At 43.3% G+C, this 23,528-nt stretch overlaps 1 protein-coding gene across 1 annotated transcript in view; it reads right to left on the minus strand.

Annotated features, from left to right (window-relative positions):
* The window catches only part of LOC121534476 (myomegalin), a 105,683-nt gene extending 82,560 nt beyond the window's left edge, over nt 1-23,123 (minus strand). Inside the window, exons 1-2 of the mRNA XM_045206064.1 lie at nt 22,561-23,123; nt 45-121 (exon numbers count right to left, since the gene is read on the minus strand). Of these exons, the coding sequence (XP_045061999.1) occupies nt 45-121; nt 22,561-22,701 (218 nt within the window). The 5' untranslated portion in view covers nt 22,702-23,123. The remainder of the gene's footprint in view (nt 1-44; nt 122-22,560) is intronic.
* Between the last annotated feature and the right edge of the window lie 405 nt (nt 23,124-23,528).

A 23,528-nucleotide genomic window follows, 5' to 3' on the forward strand; every position in this document is an offset into this window, starting at 1 on the left:
TTCAACATTCAACTGTCAGTCTGGATGTGTCGTACTGGACTTACAGAGCCTGGTCAAGAAGGTCTTGTTTCTCCTGTAACTCCTGCTTCAAGCTCTCCACTTCTACCTTCAACTCAATGTTCTGGAACACAGGGAGAATAGAACATGAAATCAGACTGGAATTCTGTTTGATAGAAAAATGTACATCATCATCCTCATCCTCACTGTCATCATCATCATCATCATCCTCACCCACATCATAACGATTCATCTCAAAAGATAAGGAATATCAAATAGAAACTTTAAAACAAGTCAATGAAGTCATAAAAACTCAAAGAAGTACAGACACCATTAGTACAATTACTGTAAAACACAGGAAGAGAGTTGTAGTCTCACACCAGCTATACATGGTGACTGATACAGAACCATAGACATACATCACGTTCTAGAACTTCACTTGAGAAGTCTGGTCATATGAGTTGATTGGCCTCTTACGAACACTTGATGTGGAGTGACCCTCACAAATACAGCATAATAACATTGTCTGTGTTCCTGTCACAAAACCATGAGTACACTATGATAAGCCTGACGGCGCAATGGACAGTAGCTGGACTGTGTGGACTGTATATGGACTGTAGACAGACTGTGTGGACTATAGATGGACTGTAGATGGACTTTAGATGGACTGGGTGGACTGTAGATGGACTCTGTGCTGATGCCTCAGTGCAGGTGTTGTACCTGTTCTATTTTCTGCCACCTGTCTCTGTGACAAACCTCAGCAGGGATTCTCCAGATGAGAGATGAGACGTGTTTGAGAGCAGTGTTGCTGTGAGAACAGTGTTGCTGTGAGAACAGTGTTGCTGTGAGAAGACCCTGTACCAGAAGAGGCTGGTGGGAGGAACGGTACACCCTATTCCTCTGCACACCTGAGGTATACCCTATTACCCTCCTGGAAACTCCTACCTTCCAAATACACCTAATGCTTGTCTTGTACAGTATCCTGTGTCTCCTATCCCCCTCCAACCCCTTCCCACAGCTAGTCAGCAACAGCAACCCTAAACTCACAACCTGTTCTCTCTCCTTCTCACCCCCAACCCCCAAATACCTTCACCATCTACACCTGACCCCGCACCCCTCCTATCCGGCATTGATTTCCCTCCCTCCCCCTCTCTCTGCTGAATCAATCAGAGTGGTGTGGTGTGTATATGTAACATCAGTAGGGAACATGGTTCTCTCCTGTCACAGAGGTTATATTTAAACCAGGGGGAAAGCAGAGCATCTCTGGGGCTTAGACCAGGGGTCAACCTGTGAACCAGAATCGGGTTCTGAGGCAGGACAGGGCCTTTAGGATAGGGATTTGGAAAATGGACCCTGGACAGGGATAGGACACTTCTCTCTCAATTCAATTTCAATTCAATTCAATTTAAGGGCTTTATTGGCATGGGAAACGTGTGTAAACATGTAATCTCTCTCTCTCTCTCTCTCTCTCTCTCTCTCTCTCTCTCTCTCTCTCTCTCTCTCTCTCTCTCTCTCTCTCTCTCTCTCTCTCTCTCTCTCTCTCTCTCTCTCTCTCTCTCTCTCTCTCTCTCTCTCTCTCTCTCTCTCTCTCTCTCTCTCTCTCTCTCATTATAGTACTTCCCCCAGTCTATTGACCTTTAGAAACTGCTCTTCTAGCCAGCCAGAGAGGTATTCCAGTGTTTCTCAGCTTTACCACAAAACTATCTGTCTGTCCTTCACACTCACACTGACCCTGGATACAAGTGCACACACAGAGAGTCTGCAGACCCGCAGTGCACGTGTCACTAGAGCTCACCCACTCTGAAATTAACAACACATCAAGATACTTAGAACAACAGGGGCTCTGGCCTTCTGGACTGATCTCTAACATTATACATTTAGGAAATACTTCAGAAAAACAAAAGCAATGTTCATAGGATAACATTTTACGTGTACATTTGAGCAATTTAGCAGACATTGCTATCCAGAGAGACTTAAAAGGCATTACAATGAATGTGCTCTTACACAAAGTGTCTTGCTACAATAACCAAAGTCATGTAAACAAATTGAATTGAATTTCACATCACTTTTCACATCATTAGTCACAGCTTGACAGACAGTAACCGGGATGTTTTCCTGATATTCACACAGCTCTAAATATAGCAGTCCATCGTGCATCTGCTATTCCTGCCCCCCCGGCTCACAGTAACAGTTCCCCTTATAACTAGATATGCACTGGAGTGGTACAAGGCTGCCTGATTGGCCGAGACCTGGGGTTAAGAGTATAGTGCTAGGCCTATTCGCTTACACACGCACACACAGCCATGCAGTCACACACGCATACAGTGGGGTCCGAAATTATTGACACCCTTGATAAAGATGAGCAATAATGACTGTATAAAATACATTATTCAAATGCTGAGCTACAGTGGGGAAAAAAAGTATTTAGTCAGCCACCAATTGTGCAAGTTCTCCCACTTAAAAAGATGAGAGAGGCCTGTAATTGTCATCATAGGTACACGTCAACTATGACAGACAAATTGAGAAGAAAAAAATCCAGAAAATCACATTGTAGGATTTTTAATGAATTTATTTGCAAATTATGGTGGAAAATAAGTATTTGGTCACCTACAAACAAGCAAGATTTCTGGCTCTCACAGACCTGTAACTTCTTCTTTAAGAGGCTCCTCTGTCCTCCACTCGTTACCTGTATTAATGGCACCTGTTTGAACTTGTTATCAGTATAAAAGACACCTGTCCACAACCTCAAACAGTCACACTCCAAACTCCACTATGGCCAAGACCAAAGAGCTGTCAAAGGACACCAGAAACAAAATTGTAGACCTGCACCAGGCTGGGAAGACTGAATCTGCAAAAGGTAAGCAGCATGATTTGAAGAAATCAACTGTGGGAGCAATTATTAGGAAATGGAAGACATACAAGACCACTGATAATCTCCCTCGATCTGGGGCTCCACGCAAGATCTCACCCCGTGGGGTCAAAATGATCACAAGAACGGTGAGCAAAAATCCCAGAACCACACGGGGGGACCTAGTGAATGACCTGCAGAGAGCTGGGACCAAAGTAACAAAGCCTACCATCAGTAACACACTACGCCGCCAGGGACTCAAATCCTGCAGTGCCAGACGTGTCCCCCTGCTTAAGCCAGTACATGTCCAGGCCCGTCTGAAGTTTGCTAGAGTGCATTTGGATGATCCAGAAGGGGATTGGGAGAATGTCATATGGTCAGATGAAACCAAAATAGAACTTTTTGGTAAAAACTCAACTCCGTCGTGTTTGGAGGACAAAGAATGCTGAGTTGCATCCAAAGAACACCATACCTACTGTGAAGCATGGGGGTGGAAACATCATGCTTTGGGGCTGTTTTTTCTGCAAAGGGACCAGGGTGACTGATCCGTGTAAAGGAAAGAATGAATGGGGCCATGTATCGTGAGATTTTGAGTGAAAACCTCCTTCCATCAGCAAGGGCATTGAAGATGAAACGTGGCTGGGTCTTTCAGCATGACAATGATCCCAAACACACCGCCCGGGCAACGAAGGAGTGGCTTCGTAAGAAGCATTTCAAGGTCCTGGAGTGGCCTAGCCAGTCTCCAGATCTCAACCCCATAGAAAATCTTTGGAGGGAGTTGAAAGTCCGTGTTGCCCAGCGACAGCCCCAAAACATCACTGCTCTAGAGGAGATCTGCATGGAGGAATGAGCCAAAATACCAGCAACAGTGTGTGAAAACCTTGTGAAGACTTACAGAAAACGTTTGACCTGTGTCATTGCCAACAAAGGGTATATAACAAAGTATTGAGAAACTTTTGTTATTGACCAAATAATTATTTTCCACCATATTTGCAAATAAATTCATTAAAAATCCTACAATGTGATTTTCTGGATTTTCTTTTCTCATTTTGTCTGTCATAGTTGACGTGTACCTATGATGAAAATTACAGGCATCTCTCATCTTTTTAAGTGGGAGAACTTGCACAATTGGTGGCTGACTAAATACTTTTTTCCCCACTGTATATTGTATGCTCAAAAAAAGTATACAATTGCTCAGAGAAAGATATGAAGTTTAACAAGTAAATCAAGACTGTATCAAAAAGGTAGAGGTAACAATTATTGACACCCCTAAAGATTCTAGGAATAATTGGTCCCATATTCCTAGCACGCAATAACTACATTAAGCTTGTGACTCTACAAACTTGTTGGATGCATTTACAGTTTGATTTGGTTGTGTTTTAGATTATTTTGTGCCCAATAGAAATTAATGGTAAATAATGTATTGTGTCATTTTGGAGTCACTTTTATTGTAATTAAAAATATAATATGTTTCTAAACACTTCTACATTAATGTGGATGCTAACATGATTGTGGATGATCCTGAATGAATCGTGAATAATGATGAGTGAGAAAGTTACAGAGGGTCAAAGATCATATCCCCAAGACATGCTAACCTCCCCTGTTATTAGTAACGGTGAGAGGTTAGCATGTATTGGGGGAATGACCTTTGACCCTCTGTAACTTTCTCAATCATCATTATTCACGATTCAAGTGACATTATTACATACATTATTTACCATTAATTTCTACTGGGCACAAAATAGTCTGAAACACAACCAAAACGAACTGCAAATTCATCCAAGAAGTTTGTAGAGTCACAAGCTTGAAATATGCTAGGAATATGAGACCAAATATTACACTTTTGACTACTTTATTCATAAGAATCTTTAGGTACCTTTTTGAGATTAGTTTTTGTACTTGTTAATCAAAATACATTTTTCGCAGAGCAATTGTTTTAGTATAAAATAATATAATTTCCCCAAAAACGTTAGCATACAATATAGATCAGTATTGCAATTATTTATTTTATACAGTCATTATTGCTAATCTTTATCAAAGGTGTAAATAATTTTGGACCCCACTTATGAACACAATTATGAAGACATGCACCCACATTCAGTATGTGTCACAGATCTATCCCTATACTGACATGCATGCACAGATATCGGGATGAAAACAAGCACGTCAAACCCATTGCAGAAGAACAAATGTGTTGAATAAATTATTGCACTCAAGCTTGGATATATATAGAAATCCTCTCCCTCCCACTCTGAGCCGTGAGTGTAAACCAAGACAACAGAAACGGTGCGGTGCCAGGGAATCAATTGAATCAAGCGGCTCAACAAAGAAACAATCCAAGGCCAAATTAACTTCATTACTGTATCTGAGACAATGAAGACAATGATCCCACTGGGCATAGACGTCATTTCAACATCTAGTTTTGATTTACATTTGGTTGAGTTGTCAACTAACATGAATTCAATGTGAAATCAACAAAAAATGTCACCATGTCATTGAATTTAGGTAAAAGGTTGGGTGAAAAATTTCCCTTACGTTGATTACTTTTTACAAATCCAATCCGTTTTCTACCTTGATTCAACGTCATCACATAGATTTTTGTTGTTGAAATGAGGTGGAAACAACATTGATTCAACCAGTTTTTGCCCAGTGGGAAGTGACTGCATTATCATATGGTCTTGCTTGGACCTGGAGTGACATGACCATAGAAATCCTATTAAATTAGTATTCTAATTCCTAATTCTATGGACATTTCAGAAGGTTATATTCGCGACTAGTGACTTGCAGGCGCTGAGGTCCAGCGTGATGACTCAATCATGATTTATGACATTGTTTGGATGGCTGACCATCTGTGGGTTAAACACACCTTATCTGTGGTAATCTCTAGGAAGGGACGTTCCCTTCCCACAGAACCCTGGGAGCACGGACACCGTTGAAGGTGTGAAGACAGATGAAAACATAAAATCGACTAAATTAATGTTACTGTGTGAATTAAATTGTCATGTTTGGATTGTTTCAAGAGTTCATAAAGAGCTATGAAATTTGATATGTTTCATTGTACTGGATGTTGTTGTTTTTTGGACGGAGGTCAATTCAAAGAGGGAGCAACGCAGATGTGCGCTCCTATCATTTAGATAAGAGTTGTGATGATTAGATCCAAGAATGCGTGTGTTGCTTTCATGCCTTTTGTTTTAATGTTTTGTGCCATGCAAAGTGATATTATTTAGACGATAGGAGATACTGGGATTTGGCGCTCTTGGAAACTTTGTTCATGGAGTCATTGTAAACTTTGTTCATGAAGTCATTGTATACCTTGTTCATGGAGTCATTGTAAACTTTGTTAATGGAGTCATTGTAAACTTTGTTAATGGAGTAATTGTAAACTTTATTAAAATAGTCATTGTAAACTTTGTTCATGAAGTCATTGTAAACTTTGTTCATGGAGTCATTGTAAACTTTGTTCATGGAGTCATTGTAAAGGTTTTTTATTTTTTTTTATTTTTTTAGGGGGTAGATCAGCTTAATATTGCAGATAGATTGTAACTTCCATCAATGTAATTGTCTGCATCACTTCCAATCCCACATGTTTATATATATATATATATATATATATATATATTACAGTGGGGAGAACAAGTATTTGATACACTGCCGATTTTGCAGGTTTTCCTACTTACAAAATATGTAGAGCTCTGTAATGTTTATCATAGGTACACTTCAACTGTGAGAGACGGAATCTAAAACAAAAATCCAGAAAATCACATTGTATGATTTTTAAGTAATTAATTTGCATTTTATTGCATGACATAAGTATTTGATACATCAGAAAAGCAGAACTTAATATTTGGTACAGAAACCTTTGTTTGCAATTACAGAGATCATACGTTTCCTGTAGGTCTTGACCAGGTTTGCACACACTGCAGCAGGGATTTTGGCCCACTCCTCCATACAGAACTTCTCCGGATCCTTCAGGTTTCGGGGCTGTCGCTGGGCAATACGGACTTTCAGCTCCCTCCAAAGATTTTCTATTGGGTTCAGGTCTGGAGACTGGCTAGGCCACTCCAGGACCTTGAGATGCTTCTTACGGAGCCACTCCTTAGTTGCCCTGGCTGTGTGTTTCGGGTTGTTGTCATGCTGGAAGACCCAGCCACAACCCATCTTCAAAGCTCTTACTGAGGGAAGGAGGTTGTTGGCCAAGATCTCGCGATACATGGCCCCATCCATCCTCCCCTCAATACAGTGCAGTCGTCCTGTCCCCTTTGCAGAAAAGCATCCCCAAAGAATGATGTTTCCACCTCCATGCTTCACGGTTGGGATGGTGTTCTTGGGGTTGTACTCATCCTTCTTCTTCCTCCAAACACGGCGAGTGGAATTTAGACCAAAAAGCTATATTTTTGTCTCATCAGACCACATGACCTTCTCCCATTCCTCCTCTGGATCATCCAGAAGATCATTGGCAAACTTCAGACGGGCCTGGACATGCGCTGGCTTGAGCAGGGGGACCTTGCGTGCGCTGAAGGATTTTAATCCATGATGGCGTAGTGTGTTATTAATGGTTTTCTTTGAGACTGTGGTCCCAGATCTCTTCAGGTCATTGACCAGGTCCTGCCGTGTAGTTCTGGGCTGATCCCACACCTTCCTCATGATCATTGATGCCCCACGAGGTGAGATCTTGCATGGAGCCCCAGACCGAGGGTGATTGACCGTCATCTTGAACTTCTTCCATTTTCTAATAATTGCGCCAACAGTTGTTGCCTTCTCACCAAGCTGCTTGCCTATTGTCCTGTAGCCCATCCCAGCCTTGTGCAGGTCTACCATTTTATCCCTGATGTCCTTACACAGCTCTCTGGTCTTGGCCATTGTGGAGAGGTTGGAGTCTGTTTGATTGAGTGTGTGGACAGGTGTCTTTTATACAGGTAACGAGTTCAAACAGGTGCAGTTAATACAGGTAATGAGTGGAGAACAGGAGGGCTTCTTAAAGAAAAACTAACAGGTCTGTGAGAGCCGGAATTCTTACTGGTTGGTAGGTGATCAAATACTTATGTCATGCAATAAAATGCAAATTAATTACTTAAAAATCATACAATGTGATTTTCTGGATTTTTGTTTTACATTCCGTCTATCACAGTTGAAGTGTACCTATGATAAAAATTATAGACCTCTACATGCTTTGTAAGTAGGAAAACCTGCAAAATCGGCAGTGTATCAAATACTTGTTCTCCCCACTGTATATATATATATATATATATATATATATATATATATATATGTTTAAATATATATATATATATATATATATATATATATATATATATATATATATATATATATATATATATATATATATATATATATATATATATATATATATACAGTGGTGTGAAAAAGTGTTTGCCCCTTTCCTGATTTGTTATTTGTTTGCATGTTTGTCACACTGAAATGTTTCAGATCATCAAACAAATTTTAATATTAGTCAAAGATAACACAAGTAAACACAAAATGCAGTTTTGAAATGAAGGTTGTTATTATTAAGGGAAAACAAAATCCAAACCTACATGGCCCTGTGTGAAAAAGTGTTTGCCCCCCTGTTATAACACACCTCAACTGTGGTTTATCACACCTGAGTTCAATTCCTCTAGCCACACCCAGACCTGATTACTGCCACACCTGTTCTCAATCAAGGAATCACTTAACTAGGACCTGCCTGACAAAGCGAAGTAGACCAAAAGATCCTCAAAAGCTAGACATCATGCCGAGATCCAAAGAAATTCAGGAACAAATGAGAAAGAAAGTAATTGAGATCCATCAGTCTGGGAAAGGTTATAAAGCCATTTCTAAAGCTTTGGGACTCCAGCGAACCACAGTGAGAGCCATTATCCACAAATGGCGAAAACATGGAACAGTGGTGAACCTTCCCAGGAGTGGCCGGCCGACCAAAATTACCCCAAGAGCGCAGCAACGACTCATCCAAGAGGTCACAAAAGACCCCACAACAACATCCAAAGAGCTGCAGGCCTCACTTGCCTCAGTTAAGGTCAGTGTTCATGACTCCACCATAAGAAAGAGACTGGGCAAAAATGGCCTGCATGGCAGAGTTACAAGACGAAACCACTGCTGAGCAAAAAGAACATTAAGGCTCGTCTCATTTTTGCCAGAAAACATCTTGATGGTCCCCAAGACCTTTGGGAAAATACTCTGTGGACTGACGAGACAAAAGTTGAACTTTTTGGAAGGTGTGTGTCCCATTACATCTGGCGTAAAAGTAACACAGCATTTCAGAAAAAGAACATCATACCAACAGTAAAATATGGTGGTGGTAGTGTGATGGTCTGGGCCTGTTTTGCTGCTTCAGGATCTGGAAGACTTGCTGTGATAAATGGAACCATGAATTCTACCAAAAAATCCTGAAGGAGAATGTCCGGCCATCTGTTCGTGACCTCAAGCTGAAGCGAACTTGGGTTCTGCAGCAGGACAATGATCCAAAACACACCAGCAAGTCCACCTCTGAATGGCTGAAGAAAAACAAAATGAAGACTTTGGAGTGGCCTAGTCAAATTCCTGACCTGAATCCTATTGAGATGCTGTGGCAACCCTCCAATGTGGCTGAATTACAACAATTCTGCAAAGATGAGTGGGCCAAAATTCCTCCACAGCGCTGTAAAAGTTATCGCAAACGCTTGATTGCAGTTGTTGCTGCTAAGGGTGGCCCAACCAGTTATTAGGTTGTAGGGGGCAATCACTTTTTCACACAGGGCCATGTGGGTTTGGATTTTGTTTTCCCTTAATAATAACAACCTTCATTTCAAAACTGCATTTTGTGTTTACTTGTGTTGTCTTTGACTAATATTTAAATTTGTTTGATGATCTGAAACATTTAAGTGTGACAAACATGCAAACAAATAAGAAATCAAATAAGAAAACTTTTTCACACCACTGTACATACATACACACATACACATATACATACATACACATACATATCCTTTAAAAAATATATATATATATATTCCCCTTTATTACTTTCCAACCCCACCACCCTTTCCCTAATTGGAGTAAACTAGTGAACAACAATGCTTAGGCCTCTACTTCCAGCTTATACTTACTATATACATTTTATGGACACAGTCAATTTTACAATAATATATAAATATTGTTAGTTTTTTCTCCTGAACTTATTCTACTCTCAACCTCTCCGATCATTTTCATGATGTCCATCCGGTTTGTTTCTATATGCCATATCTTTCTAACTGTGCTCTTTCACAAAAGCTCCCAACCTACAACCTATATACTTATTATGGACACAGTATGCTTACATTATTAGTTATCTTGTTGTTAGTTGTTATTAGTCCCATCCTTCAATTCCATTCAACACCTCCCATCTATCTCTTAACACCATCCATATAGGATTTCTATTTGCCATATATTTTTCAACTGTACTGTGATGTTTTACAAAAGTTCTGAACCTTTATATTCTCATTGTTTCCACAGATTGTAAATTGAAAATAAACATTTTTGCTAAAAGTATTATTATATTATTGATCGATTGACTATGACCTTTCAGATCACCCAGTAAGGCTATCTGCAAGGTTAGCTCCATGTAAATATTGCAATCCTTTAGCTATTCCTGGACCTGTGTCCAAAAACATGCTACAAATGGACAGTACCAAAACAAATGATCTAATGATTCTGTCTCTTCGCAGCTAAATCTGCAGAGCTGGGAAGATTGTATCCTCCATATAAATAACATTCTATTGGTAGCAAGAATTTTATATAATAATTAATATTGAAAGATTCTAATTTTTGAATCCGGTGTCGTTTTGCGTATCAGTTCATAAACACTATGCCATGGGATCGGTACGTCAAAAATCTCTTCCCAACTATTTTGCAATCTATATAGGACGGCTGTCAATCCTTTGGTCTTTAAATTAAACTGGTATACTTTTTTATTTATCACAGTTTTCTTTACCCAATTATGTTCTTTAATGCAAGGCCGACAGACAAGTTCCTTACGTTCTCCCCCTTCCACTTTCCTTTTCCATTTCTGCGGTAAGGCTGTAATTATTTGGTTGTAATTTTGGGTAGAGCAGACATTTCCATATGTTTTTGTTAGCTGCATGTGCTATATAACTCCACCAGTCCTACCGATGATATAATTTACGAAGATTATACCTTTTTTAAACATTTTGTCAAAAAAAAGAGTTTTTTTGTCAATTAGTATATTTGAGTTTAACCACAATATTAGTTGCATTATTTGTTCTGTCGTTTCTGGAGGATTAAATTGAAATTGCAACCAACTTTCTATGGCTTGTTTTAGAAATAGTGATATTTGGGAGATTATTTCCTTTTCAAATAACTGAAAGTGAGAGGTTGTAATCTGAATAAAAGGAAAAAAGGTCATTCTTGAACATTGGGTGAGACAATCTTACTAATTTGCTAGAGAACCAGTTCGGATTTAAGTATAACTTTTGTATGACTGAAGCTTTTAGTGATAGGTCTAATGCTTTAATATTTAATCATTTATGTCCTCCGAATTCATTTTCATTATATAAATAGGCCCTTTTAATTTTGTCTGGCTTGCCGTTCCAAATAATAATGAATAATTTTTTTCCATATAATTTTAAAAACTGTTCGCTAGGCGTAGGCAAGACCATAAGCAAATAGGTAAACTGGGATAATACTAAAGAGTTAATCATTGTAAACTTTGTTCATGGAGTCTTTGTAAACCAATCTCCTGGTGTAGCGTTCCGTTACACTATAGTGTGTTTTTATACTTAGCCTATAGACTTTTAGATATGTTGCATCTTTTGGCATTGAAGACTTCTGGTATGTACTATTTGATAATTGTATTCTTATTGCGTAACTGTAATACATCTGATTACGTTTAAATGGATATGAACCGTAGTCCTCATATTTCAGAGTAATATTCCTTGAATTATTATTTGGTGAATGGTCTAATGGTAATTATAAACTGGGTGGTTTGAGCACTGAATGTTGATTGGCTTTTTTGTCATACCCGTATACAGTGGGGGAAAAAAGTATTTAGTCAGCCACCAATTGTGCATGTTCTCCCACTTAAAAAGATGAGAGAGGCCTGTAATTGTCATCATAGGTACACGTCAACTATGACAGACAAATTGAGAAAAAAAATTCCAGAAAATCACATTGTACGATTTTTAATGAATTTATTTGCAAATTATGGTGGAAAATAAGTATTTGGTCACCTACAAACAAGCAAGATTTCTGGCTCTCACAGACCTGTAACTTCTTCTTTAAGAGGCTCCTCTGTCCTCCACTCGTTACCTGTATTAATGGCACCTGTTTGAACTTGTTATCAGTATAAAAGACCCCTGTCCACAACCTCAAACAGTCACACTCCAAACTCCACTATGGCTAAGACCAAAGAGCTGTCAAAGGACACCAGAAACAAAATTGTAGACCTGCACCAGGCTGGGAAGACTGAATCTGCAATAGGTAAGCAGCTTGGTTTGACGAAATCAACTGTGGGAGCAATTATTAGGAAATGGAAGACATACAAGACCACTGATAATCTCCCTCGATCTGGGGCTCCACGCAAGATCTCACCCCGTGGGGTCAAGATGATCACAAGAACGGTGAGCAAAAATCCCAGAACCACACGGGGGGACCTAGTGAATGACCTGCAGAGAGCTGGGACCAAAGTAACAAAGCCTACCATCAGTAACACACTACGCCGCCAGGGACTCAAATCCTGCAGTGCCAGACGTGTCCCCCCTGCTTAAGCCAGTACATGTCCAGGACCGTCTGAAGTTTGCTAGAGTGCATTTGGATGATCCAGAAGAGGATTGGGAGAATGTCATATGGTCAGATGAAACCAAAATATAACTTTTTGGTAAAAACTCAACTTGTCGTGTTTGGAGGACAAAGAATGCTGAGTTGCATCCAAAGAACACCATACCTACTGTGAAGCATGGGGGTGGAAACATCATGCTTTGGGGCTGTTTTTCTGCAAAGGGACCAGGACGACTGATCCGTGTAAAGGAAAGAATGAATGGGGCCATGTATCGTGAGATTTTGAGTGAAAACCTCCTTCCATCAGCAAGGGCATTGAAGATGAAACGTGGCTGGGTCTTTCAGCATGACAATGATCCCAAACACACCACCCGGGCAATGAAGGAGTGGCTTTGTAAGAAGCATTTCAAGGTCCTGGAGTGGCCTAGCCAGTCTCCAGATCTCAACCCCATATAAAATCTTTGGAGGGAGTTGAAAGTCCGTGTTGCCCAGCGACAGCCCCAAAACATCACTGCTCTAGAGGAGATCTGCATGGAGGAATGGGCCAAAATAACAGCAACAGTGTGTGAAAACCTTGTGAAGACTTACAGAAAACGTTTGACCTGTGTCATTGCCAACAAAGGGTATATAACAAAGTATTGAGAAACTTTTGTTATTGACCAAATACTTATTTTCCCCATAATTTGCAAATAAATTCATAAAAAATCCTACAATGTGATTTTCTGGAATTTTTTTCCTCATTTTGTCTGTCATAGTTGCCGTGTACCTATGATGAAAATTACAGGCCTCTCTCATCTTTTTAAGTGGGAGAACTTGCACAATTGGTGGCTGACTAAATACTTTTTTTCCCCACTGTACCACGGGTATGACAAAAAAATAATTTTTACTGTTCTAATTGCGTTGGTAAACAGTTTATAATAACAATAAGGCACCTCGGGGGTTTGTGGTATATGGCCAATATACCATGGCTAAGGGCTGTGTCCAGGCACTCCACATTGCGTCGTGCATAAGAACGGCCCTTAGCCGTGGTATATTGGCCATATACCACACCCCCTCATGCATTGTTGCTTAATTATAACATGATAAAACATGAAAGTGTCAGTTTGGTCGAACCTCTTTCTACTCAATTAGCTGTGGCTTGCACGATAGAGGATAAGTCAGAGCACATTTAGGTCTTGTTTGTCTGGATCACGTCAGCCATCTTGTTTATTTGGATCAGGTCAGCCATCTTGTTTGTCTGGATCACGTCAGCCATCTTGTTTATTTGGATCAGGTCAGCCATCTTGTTGATTTGGATCAGATCAGCCATCTTGTTGATTTGGATCAGGTCAGCCATCTTGTTTATTTGGATCAGGTCAGCCATCTTGTTTATTTGGATCAGGTCAGCCATCTTGTTTATTTGGATCAGATCAGCCATCTTGTTAACTTGGATCAGGTCAGCCATCTTGTATATTTGGATCAGATCAGCCATTTTGTTTGCGTGATTCTCATATCAGAGGTTTACTGATGATCAAGGAGGAGATTAAGGGCTGAAGAAAAATGTATTGGAAGAATGTACACACACGCAATCACACACACACACACACACACACACACACACACACACACACACACACACACACACACACACACACACACACACACGCACACTAATCTCTCTACCTCTCTGGAGTGGTGGTCTATAGGGATTCTGGAGAATGGACCAATTATTGGATTTTACCATTTCCATACGCACCCAGACAACAGCTGGCTCACAGAGTCACCTTACACATACACACACACCTAGAACACACACACACACACACTTAGAACAGACACACACACACACACACACACACACACACATACACTATATATATACAAAAGTATATGGACACCACTTCAAATTAGTGGATTCGGCTATTTCAGCCACACCCGTTGCTGACAGGTGTATAAAATCAAGCACACAGCCATGCAATCTCCATAGACAAACATTGGCAGTAGAATGGCTTTACTGAAGAGCTCAGTGACTTTCAACGTGGCACCGTCATAGGATGCCACCTTTCCAACAAGTCAGTTCATCAGATTTCTGCCCTGCTAGAGCTGCCCCGGTCAACTGTAAGTGCTGTTATTGTGAAGTGGCAACTTCTAGGAGCAACAACGGCTCAGCCGCGAAGTGGTAAGCCACACAAGCTCACAGAACGGGACCTCCGAGTGCTGAAGCGCGTAGTGGGTAAAAATTGTCTGTCCTCGGTTGCAACACTCACTACCGAGTTCCAAACTGCCTCTGAGAGCAACGTCAGCACAAGGCTGTTCATCGGGAGCTTCATGAAATGGGTTTCCATGGCCGAGCAGCCACACACAAGCCTAAGATCACCATGCGCAATGCCAAGTGTCGGCTGCGTGGTGTAAAGCTCGCCGCCATTGGAATCATGCTTCACCATCTGTCAGTCCGACGGCCGAATCTGGGTTTGGTGGATGCCAGGAGATCGCTACGCCCGAATGCATAGTGCCAACTGTAAAGTTTGGTGGAGGAGGAATAATGGTCAGGGGCTGTTTTTCATGGTTCGTGCTAGGCTCCTTAGTTCCAGTGAAGGGAAATCTTAACGCTACAGCATACAATTACATTCTAGACCCCTCAAACTCAACTCTGGACCTCAAAGCCAGTTACACTGCATTTTTTCATTGTTCCCCTCTAATCAGGGACTGATTTAGACCAGGGACACCAAGTGTGTGCAATGAATTATCAGGTAGAACAGAAAACCAGCAGGCTCCGGACCTCTTAGGGTAAGAGTTGAGTACCCCTGTTCTAGACGATTCTGTGCTTCCAACTTTGTGGCAACAGTTTGGGGAAGGCCCTTTCCTGTTTCAGCATGACAATGCCCCGTGCACAAAGTGAGGTCCATACAGAAATAGTTTGTTGAGATCGGTGTGGAAGAACTTGACTGGCTTGCACAGAACCCTGACCTCAACCCCATCAAACACCTTTGGGATGAATTGGAACGCCGACTGCGAGCCAAGCCTAATCGCCCAACATCAGTGCCCGACCTCACTAATGCTCTTGTGGCTGAATGGACGCAACTCTTCTCTGGAAAGCCTTCCCAGAAGAGTGGAGGCTGTTATAGCAGCAAAGGGGGACCAACTCCATATTAATGCCCATGATTTTGGAATGAGATGTTCGATGAGCATGTGTCCACATACTTTTGGTAATGTAGTGTTTATATGAACTCACACACACACACACCCTCCCCTCACACCCCTTTTAACATACATCTCGGAGGTCAGATGAGGCAGCAAGCTAGCACCTCGTACCCCAGACTGCTGCCCTTTCCTTGGGATTAGGAGCTGTCTGTGTGCCAACCCGAGGGTGAGACCAGCCAAGGAGCTGTGTGTGTGTGTGTGTGAGTGTGTGTATGTGTGTGTGTGTGTGTGTGTGTGTGTGTGTATGTGGTCAAACTTTACTATCCTTTTGGGTTCCAGAAGTCCTCACAAGGATAGTAAAACGAGGAAGAAAAAAATGAAAAAGGCTATTTTAGGCGTCAGGGTTAGGTTTAGGGTTAGGATTACAATTAGGGTTAGGGGATAGGTTTGGGAGTTAGGTTTAGTTTTAAGGTTAAGGTTAAGGTTAAGGGTTTGGGGTTAAGGTTAGGGTTAAGGTTATGTTTAGGCCTAGGGGTTAGGGAAACTAGGATGTTGAATGGGCATACAATTTTGGGTCCCCACTTGGATAGTAAAACCAACATGTCGTGTGTGTTTGTGTGTTAGTGGTGCGCGAGTCAGCTGTTTGTTCACCAGCACCCGCCCGCAATTGCTAACAACCCATCCGCAACCGCTTGTCTATATGTGATCAATTGAAAGTCTGAGGCCCGCCCCGACCCTAACCCGCAAATATAGAAAATGCGCTATAGGCTACAGTCAAAGACAGCAGAAAGGTTTTTTGACAGAGGGTGCAGGATTTTTTAGCCAGATTTTGATGTAATTTCCGACATTTTGGTAGGCTATTTGTTAGTCAACTTGTCTATAATTAGATACATGTAGCTTCTCTTCTGTCATTATACTTTGCCCTAGAAGACTAAATAAACCCTTGCTCACCAGAATAACGTCATATAGATCGATAGAATGAATGCTTCAATCTAGTTGACATCGATAAAGTTTTCTCTGTCATCTTTCATGGAGCAAAGACATGTAGGGACTGGAGAGAAAAAACAATAACGCAACAACAACAAAAACACGGGAAAGATTTTCTGTGCAGAATGTCCAAATGACATCAGTTTGACCGGTTGTAAGGACAAATAAATCTGTGAAAACGACCGAATGTGTTTCTGATAAGATTTCAGTTCGGCTTTGATGCATATTTTATGTGGTTGAAATGCTATCATCTTTTATGATGCTTTTATGATGAAGACAGCACCTCCACAGATGGTATCTAACTGAGCATTGCATTCTCTCAAGATGCAGAAATAAATAAATCATATTTCTACGCTCCTGGTCCCGAGTCAAAATGTAGCCTACATTTGATGTATCATTTTACTGCAAGTATTGCTTAATTCTGCAGGAGTTCATATTATGGCTATGTGAGAGGTTATAGACTGTCACGATCGTCTACCAAAGATGAGGACCAAGGCGCAGCGTTGCAGGCAAACATACTCATTTATTAGCGAAACGTAATCAAAACAACAAAAGACGGTAACGTGACAGTACACGGTTAAACACAACCAACACGAAACAAGAACCCACAAAACACAAAGGAAAACCGACAGTTTAAATATGGCTCCCAATCAGAGACAACCAGCAAACAGCTGACACTCGTTGCCTCTGATTGGGAGTCACTCAGGCCAACCTAGACATAGAACAACTAGACACTAAAACACAGCACAAAACACACGGAATCTACACACCCTGACTCAACATATAAAGTCCCCAGAGCCAGAGTGTGACAGTACCCCCCCCCCAAAGGCGCGGACTCTATCGCACTCCACACTGCCCTTTCCCACCTGGACAAGAGGAACACCTACGTGAGAATGCTTTTCATTGACTACAGCTCAGCATTCAACACCATAGTGCCCTCTAAGCTCATCACTAAGCTAAGGATCCTGGGACTAAACACCTCCCTCTGCAACTGGATCCTGGACTTCCTGACGGGCCGCCCCCAGGTGGTAAGGGTAGGTAACAACACATCTGCCACACTGATCCTCAACACGGGGCGCCTCAGGGGTGCGTGCTCAGTCCCCTCCTGTACTCTCTGTTCACCCATGACTGCATGGCCAGGCACGACTCCAACACCATCATTAAGTTTGCCGACGACACAACAGTGGTAGGCCTGATCACCGACAACGATGAGACAGCCTATAGGGAGGAGGTCAGAGATCTGGCCGTGTGGTGCCAGGACAACAACCTCTCCCTCAACGTGACCAAGACAAAGGAGATGATTGTGGACTACAGGAAAAAAAAGAGGACTGAGCACGCCCCCATTCTCATCGACGGGGCTGTAGTGGAACAGGTTGAGAGCTTCAAGTTCCTTGGTGTCCACATCACCAACGAACTATCATGGTCCAAACACACCAAGACAGTCGTGAAGAGGGCACGACAAAGCCTATTCCCCCTCAGGAGACTAAAAAGATTTGGCATGGGTCCTCAGATCCTCAAAAAATTCTACAGCTGCACCATCGAGAGCATCCTGACTGGTTGCATCACCGCCTGGTATGGCAACTGCTTGGCCTCTGACCGCAAGGCACTACAGAGGGTAGTGCGTACGGCCCAGTACATCACTGGGGCAAAGCTCCCTGCCATCCAGGACCTCTATACCAGGCGGTGTCAGAGGAAGGCCCTCAAAATTGTCAAAGACTCCAGCCACCCTAGTCATAGACTGTTCTCTCTGCTACCGCACGGCAAGCGGTACCGGAGTGCCAAGTCTAGGTCCAAAAGACTTCTCAACAGCTTCTACCCCCAAGCCATAAGACTCCTGAACAGCTAATCATGGCTACCCGGAATATTTGCACTGCCCCCCCACCCCATCCTTTTTACGCTGCTGCTACTCTGTATTTATGCATAGTCACTTTAACTCTACCCACATGTACATATTACCTCAACTACCTCAACTAGCCGGTGCCCCCGCACATTGACTATGCAACGGTACCCCCCTGTATATATAGCCTCCCTACTGTCACTTTATTTTACTGTATATATAGCCTCCCTACTGTCACTTTATTTTACTTCTGCTCTTTTTTTTCTCAACACTTTTTTGTTGTTGTTTTATTCTTACTTTTTTGTTTAAAATAAATGCACTGTTGGTTAAGGGCTGTAAGTAAGCATTTCACTGTAATGTCTGCACCTGTTGTATTCGGCGCATGTGACCAATAAAATTTGATTTGATTTGATTTGACTGCGACCGCGCCTCAACAAAAACCCCAAACAGGGGAGGGCTGGGTGGGCATTCCTCCTCGGAGGCGGCTCCGGCTCCGGGCTTGACTACCACCCCTCCCTAATCCTCCCGTAGCGCCCCTGGTCCGGTCTGACCCCGCTGACTGGATCAGGACTGGACATCGACGGAGCGGATTGCTTAAGCTCCGTTGTGGAGCAGCTGACCAGTACCTGATCAGGCACCGGACTGACGACGCGCACCCCTGTCTTGGCGCGTGAGGCAGGAACGGACCGGACCTGGCTGACGATGCGCACCCCAGGCTTGATGCGTGGAGCCGGAACGGGCCTCACCGGACTGACGACGCACACCACTGGCCTGGTGTGGAGCGCAGGAGCGGGCCGGACAGGGCTGACGAAACGCACCACAGACTTGGTGCGGGGAGCAGGAATGGGCCGGACTGGGCTGGCGACGCGCACCACAGACTTGGTGCGGAGAGCAGGAACGGGCCGGACAGGGCTGACGAAACGCACCACAGACTTTGTGCGGGGAGCAGGAACAGGCCGGACAGGGCTGACGAAGCGCACCATAGGCTCGGTGCGGGAGCAGGAACAGGCCGGGCCGGGCTGACGACACGCACCACAGGCTCGATGCGAGGAACAGGAACAGGCCGGACCGTACTGGGGACACACACCACTGGCTCTACGCAGGGATCAGGAACAGGCCGGACCGGACTGGTAACACACCCCAGTACCTCTCGCCGTGCCTCCACATTTTCCCTCACCTCTGTGACCAGTGGCCCCCTTAACCTGGCGGCCTCCTCTGCACACCCGCTGGACCGCTCCATCGCGGCCTCTTGCTGCCCCGTCGTCCACGTCGTGAGCCCCCCCCTAAAAATTTTCTGGGGTTCTCTCCTCCCCGTGGGCCAGGCCTCTATATTTCTCGCCCAACTCTCACTCCTCTGCTTCCAACTCCCGCTATTCAGCTCCTCAATGGGCTTGACCCAGTCGAGGCTCTTCCTCCATTGTTCCCACGTCCACTCTCTCTGCTCCTCCCTCGGCTTGACCCAGTCGAGGCTGCCACGGAGATCTGCTAGGGATCTCCCTGGCGATGGCTCCTCGACTCGCTGCTTGGTCCAGTTTTGGTGGGTTCTTCTGTCACGATCGTCTCCCAAAGATGAGGACCAAGGCGCAGCGTTGCAGGCAAACATACTCATTTATTAGCGAAACGTAATCAAAACAACAAAAGACGGTAACGTGACAGTACACGGTTAAACACAACCAACACGAAACAAGAACCCACAAAACACAAAGGAAAACCGACAGTTTAAATATGGCTCCCAATCAGAGACAACCAGCAAACAGCTGACACTCGTTGCCTCTGATTGGGAGTCACTCAGGCCAACCTAGACATAGAACAACTAGACACTAAAACACAGCACAAAACACACGGAATCTACACACCCTGACTCAACATATAAAGTCCCCAGAGCCAGAGTGTGACATAGACCTACAGTCAGTGACCAGATTTCAGTTTCCATTTAACCCATCTAAACAGTAGGCTACAGTTCCCTTGACGTGCCATAAGCCTATTTGAAGTCCCCGTCTTGTTACTGTCGAATTTGTATAGCGCCTCACAATCATCACACAACATAGCCGGCACCGCTTTCATCCTCTTTTACCACTTCAACAAATCTGTCCCAAACATTACTTTTCTGGCCCTCCCTTCTCTTTATTTTAAACTCTCCTTTTGCAGCTTTTGTCTTATTGAATTAAACTTCGACATTGTCCTTTTTGCCTCCGTGGATTGACGTTAACTTTTTCTGCCCGTCCCTGAAAGCATTTTGCGAATGGCGTGTAGGCTATTTGGCGCGCATACAGTAAAGCCCTAAAATGTAGGCTTATGCACTAATACCAGATAGCATAAAATAATCAAAGAAAAATCTTGATGTAGCTTATAGACATAAATTGCACAAGAATGATACATTTATGGATTTTTTTTTAAAGGGATTGTTTTGTCCTTTTGGTTTTTCTATGCGTGTCTGTGCCTGTGTCTCTTCACAGTCCCCACTAAGGTGTATTTTGATCTGTTTTTAAAATCTGATTTTACTGCTAGCATGAGTTACTTGATGTGGATTAGAGTTCCATGTAGCCATGGCTCTATGTAGTACTGTGCGCCTCCCATAGGTTGTTCTGGACTTGGGGACTGTGAAGAGACCTCTGGTGGCATGTCTTGTGGGGTATTCATGGTTGTGTCTGAGCTGTGTGCTAGTAGTTTAAACAGACAGCTCGTGTATTCAACATGTCAATACTTCTCACAAATACAAGTAGTGATGAAGTGAATCTCTCCTCTACTTTGAGCCAGGAGAGATTGACATGCATATTATTAATGTTAGCTCTCCGTGTAAATCTAAGGGCCAGCCGTGCTGTACAATCAATAGAGCAATGAATAGAGCGTAACCCAGTTGTCAAATGAGCGCTACATTCTACCCATAGACACCAGACAGCACACACAACCACACCAGAGGAACCCCAGCAGAGTAGATAGTGTCTACAATACACATCGTTTGGCTCCCTGTAGCAGGATCATGGCTAGAAGAGATCCAGCTTTTGTCAAATTAATTTCAAAAACATTTTGTGCATTTTAGCTAACCCTGACCCTTTTCCTAACCTTAACCTAATTCTCCTAACCTGCTACGTTAATTCTCCTAACCTGCTGCGTAAATTCTCCTAATCTGCTATGAAAAGTCAAATCTGATGTTAATTTGCCAAAAGCTGGATCCCTTCTAGCCATGAACCTGTAGCAGGGACCACAATGACATCATAGAGAAAGGACGTGTTACCTTCTCCTCAGAGGGACACACACACAGCACATTGTATCAGCTCATCTCATCCTCACTTCACCTAGAGTTGGGCTCAATTCCATTTCAATTCCTCAGTCAGTTGAATCCCGAGTGGCGCTCCTGAGGGGGCTCCCGAGTGGTGCAGCGGTCTAAGGCACTGCATCTCAGTGCTTGAGGCGTCACTACAGACCGAGTGGTGCAGCGGTCTAAGGCACTGCATCTCAGTGCTTGAGGCGTCACTACAGACCGAGTGGTGCAGCGGTCTAAGGCACTGCATCTCAGTGCTTGAGGCGTCACTACAGACCCCCTGGTTTGATTCCAGGCTGTATCACAACCGGCTGTGATTGGGAGTCCCATAGGGCGGCGCACAATTGGCCCAGCGTCGTCTGGGTTTGGCCGGTGTAGGCCGTCATTGAAAATAAGAATTTGTTCTTAACTGACTTGCCTAGTTAAATAAAATAAAAATAAAAAAATCGATGCATGTACAATAACACTACTATTACTACTAGAAAGTAACCTAGCAGAAAGCATAGATGACACCAGACGAACCTGACTGCATGACATGTGCTTAGTGAGTTGAACATCTATGGCTCTGTTCAATGCCTGAATTGACTGGAATACAAAAATAATTGACCCTTCCGCTGCTTTTGAAAAAAGCCATCTTCCACCTCCTCCATCCACCTCTCCTTTCCCCACAATGTGACATGCACACACAAACACAGGCACGCACACACACACACACACACACACACACACACAGCCACTCACCGTGCGGTAGACATGGTCACTGCTGTCCTCGTACTTCTGCAGGATCCTCTCCTCCAGGAAGTATATACGGAGCTTGAGGCTGAAGTTCTCCTTCTTCAGGTCATTGAGGTGCTGCGACAGAGTACGGTAACCGTTAGACATGTCACTTAAAAACAACGGCAACCCGCAGACATGTCCCTTATACGTCAGAGAACACGGTAACCATTTGACATGGCCGTATTATTGGGAAAATATGGTAACCGTTAAAAAATACAGTAACCGTTTGACATGTCCGTGATATAGATCAGAAAGTCCGGTAACCGTTAGACATGCTATGTCCTCTTCCCGGTAGACATAATATATCGGTCCTCGGTCTTGCGGTATCACAACACAACAACAAAAAACTAAAAGATCAAAACAATAAAAATGACTTCCTCTATCCTCTAGGAAGCCATCGTGAATCCACACACACACACACACAAACACTAAAACACACACACACACACACAGGAGTGTGTTGGGCCGTTTAGCGGTGCAGAGGGCTACTCTGCGGCCCGGGCGGTCAGAGCTGTGGCCATGCTGGCTCCATGGTGTGTTCTGGAGCCAAGGGGGCCGAACACAGAAGCTTATTTTACTGAAACAGACATGCCTGGAATCTCAGACAGCATGGGGGGGGGGAATGGGTACGCACGCACTTGACATGTAAGGAGATCCAGTGGAGGCTGCTGAGGGGAGGACGGCTCATAATAATGGCTGGAACAGAGCGAATGGAATGGTATCAAACACATAGAAACCACGTTTTTGTTGTATTTGATACCATTTCACCTATTCCGCTCCAGCCATTACCATGAGCCTGTTCTCCCCAATGAAGGTGCCACCAAGAGAAAGGGGGAGAGAGAAATAGGTGCTAGGGTTGGGGAGGTCTGAATGGCTGTACATATCCTCTCTCTGTCCTCTCTCCTTACTCTGTGTAAACGTTAAAGCACATG

Source organism: Coregonus clupeaformis, chromosome 21 (assembly GCF_020615455.1).
Source record: "Coregonus clupeaformis isolate EN_2021a chromosome 21, ASM2061545v1, whole genome shotgun sequence".
NCBI classification, from domain to species: Eukaryota; Metazoa; Chordata; class Actinopteri; order Salmoniformes; family Salmonidae; genus Coregonus; species Coregonus clupeaformis.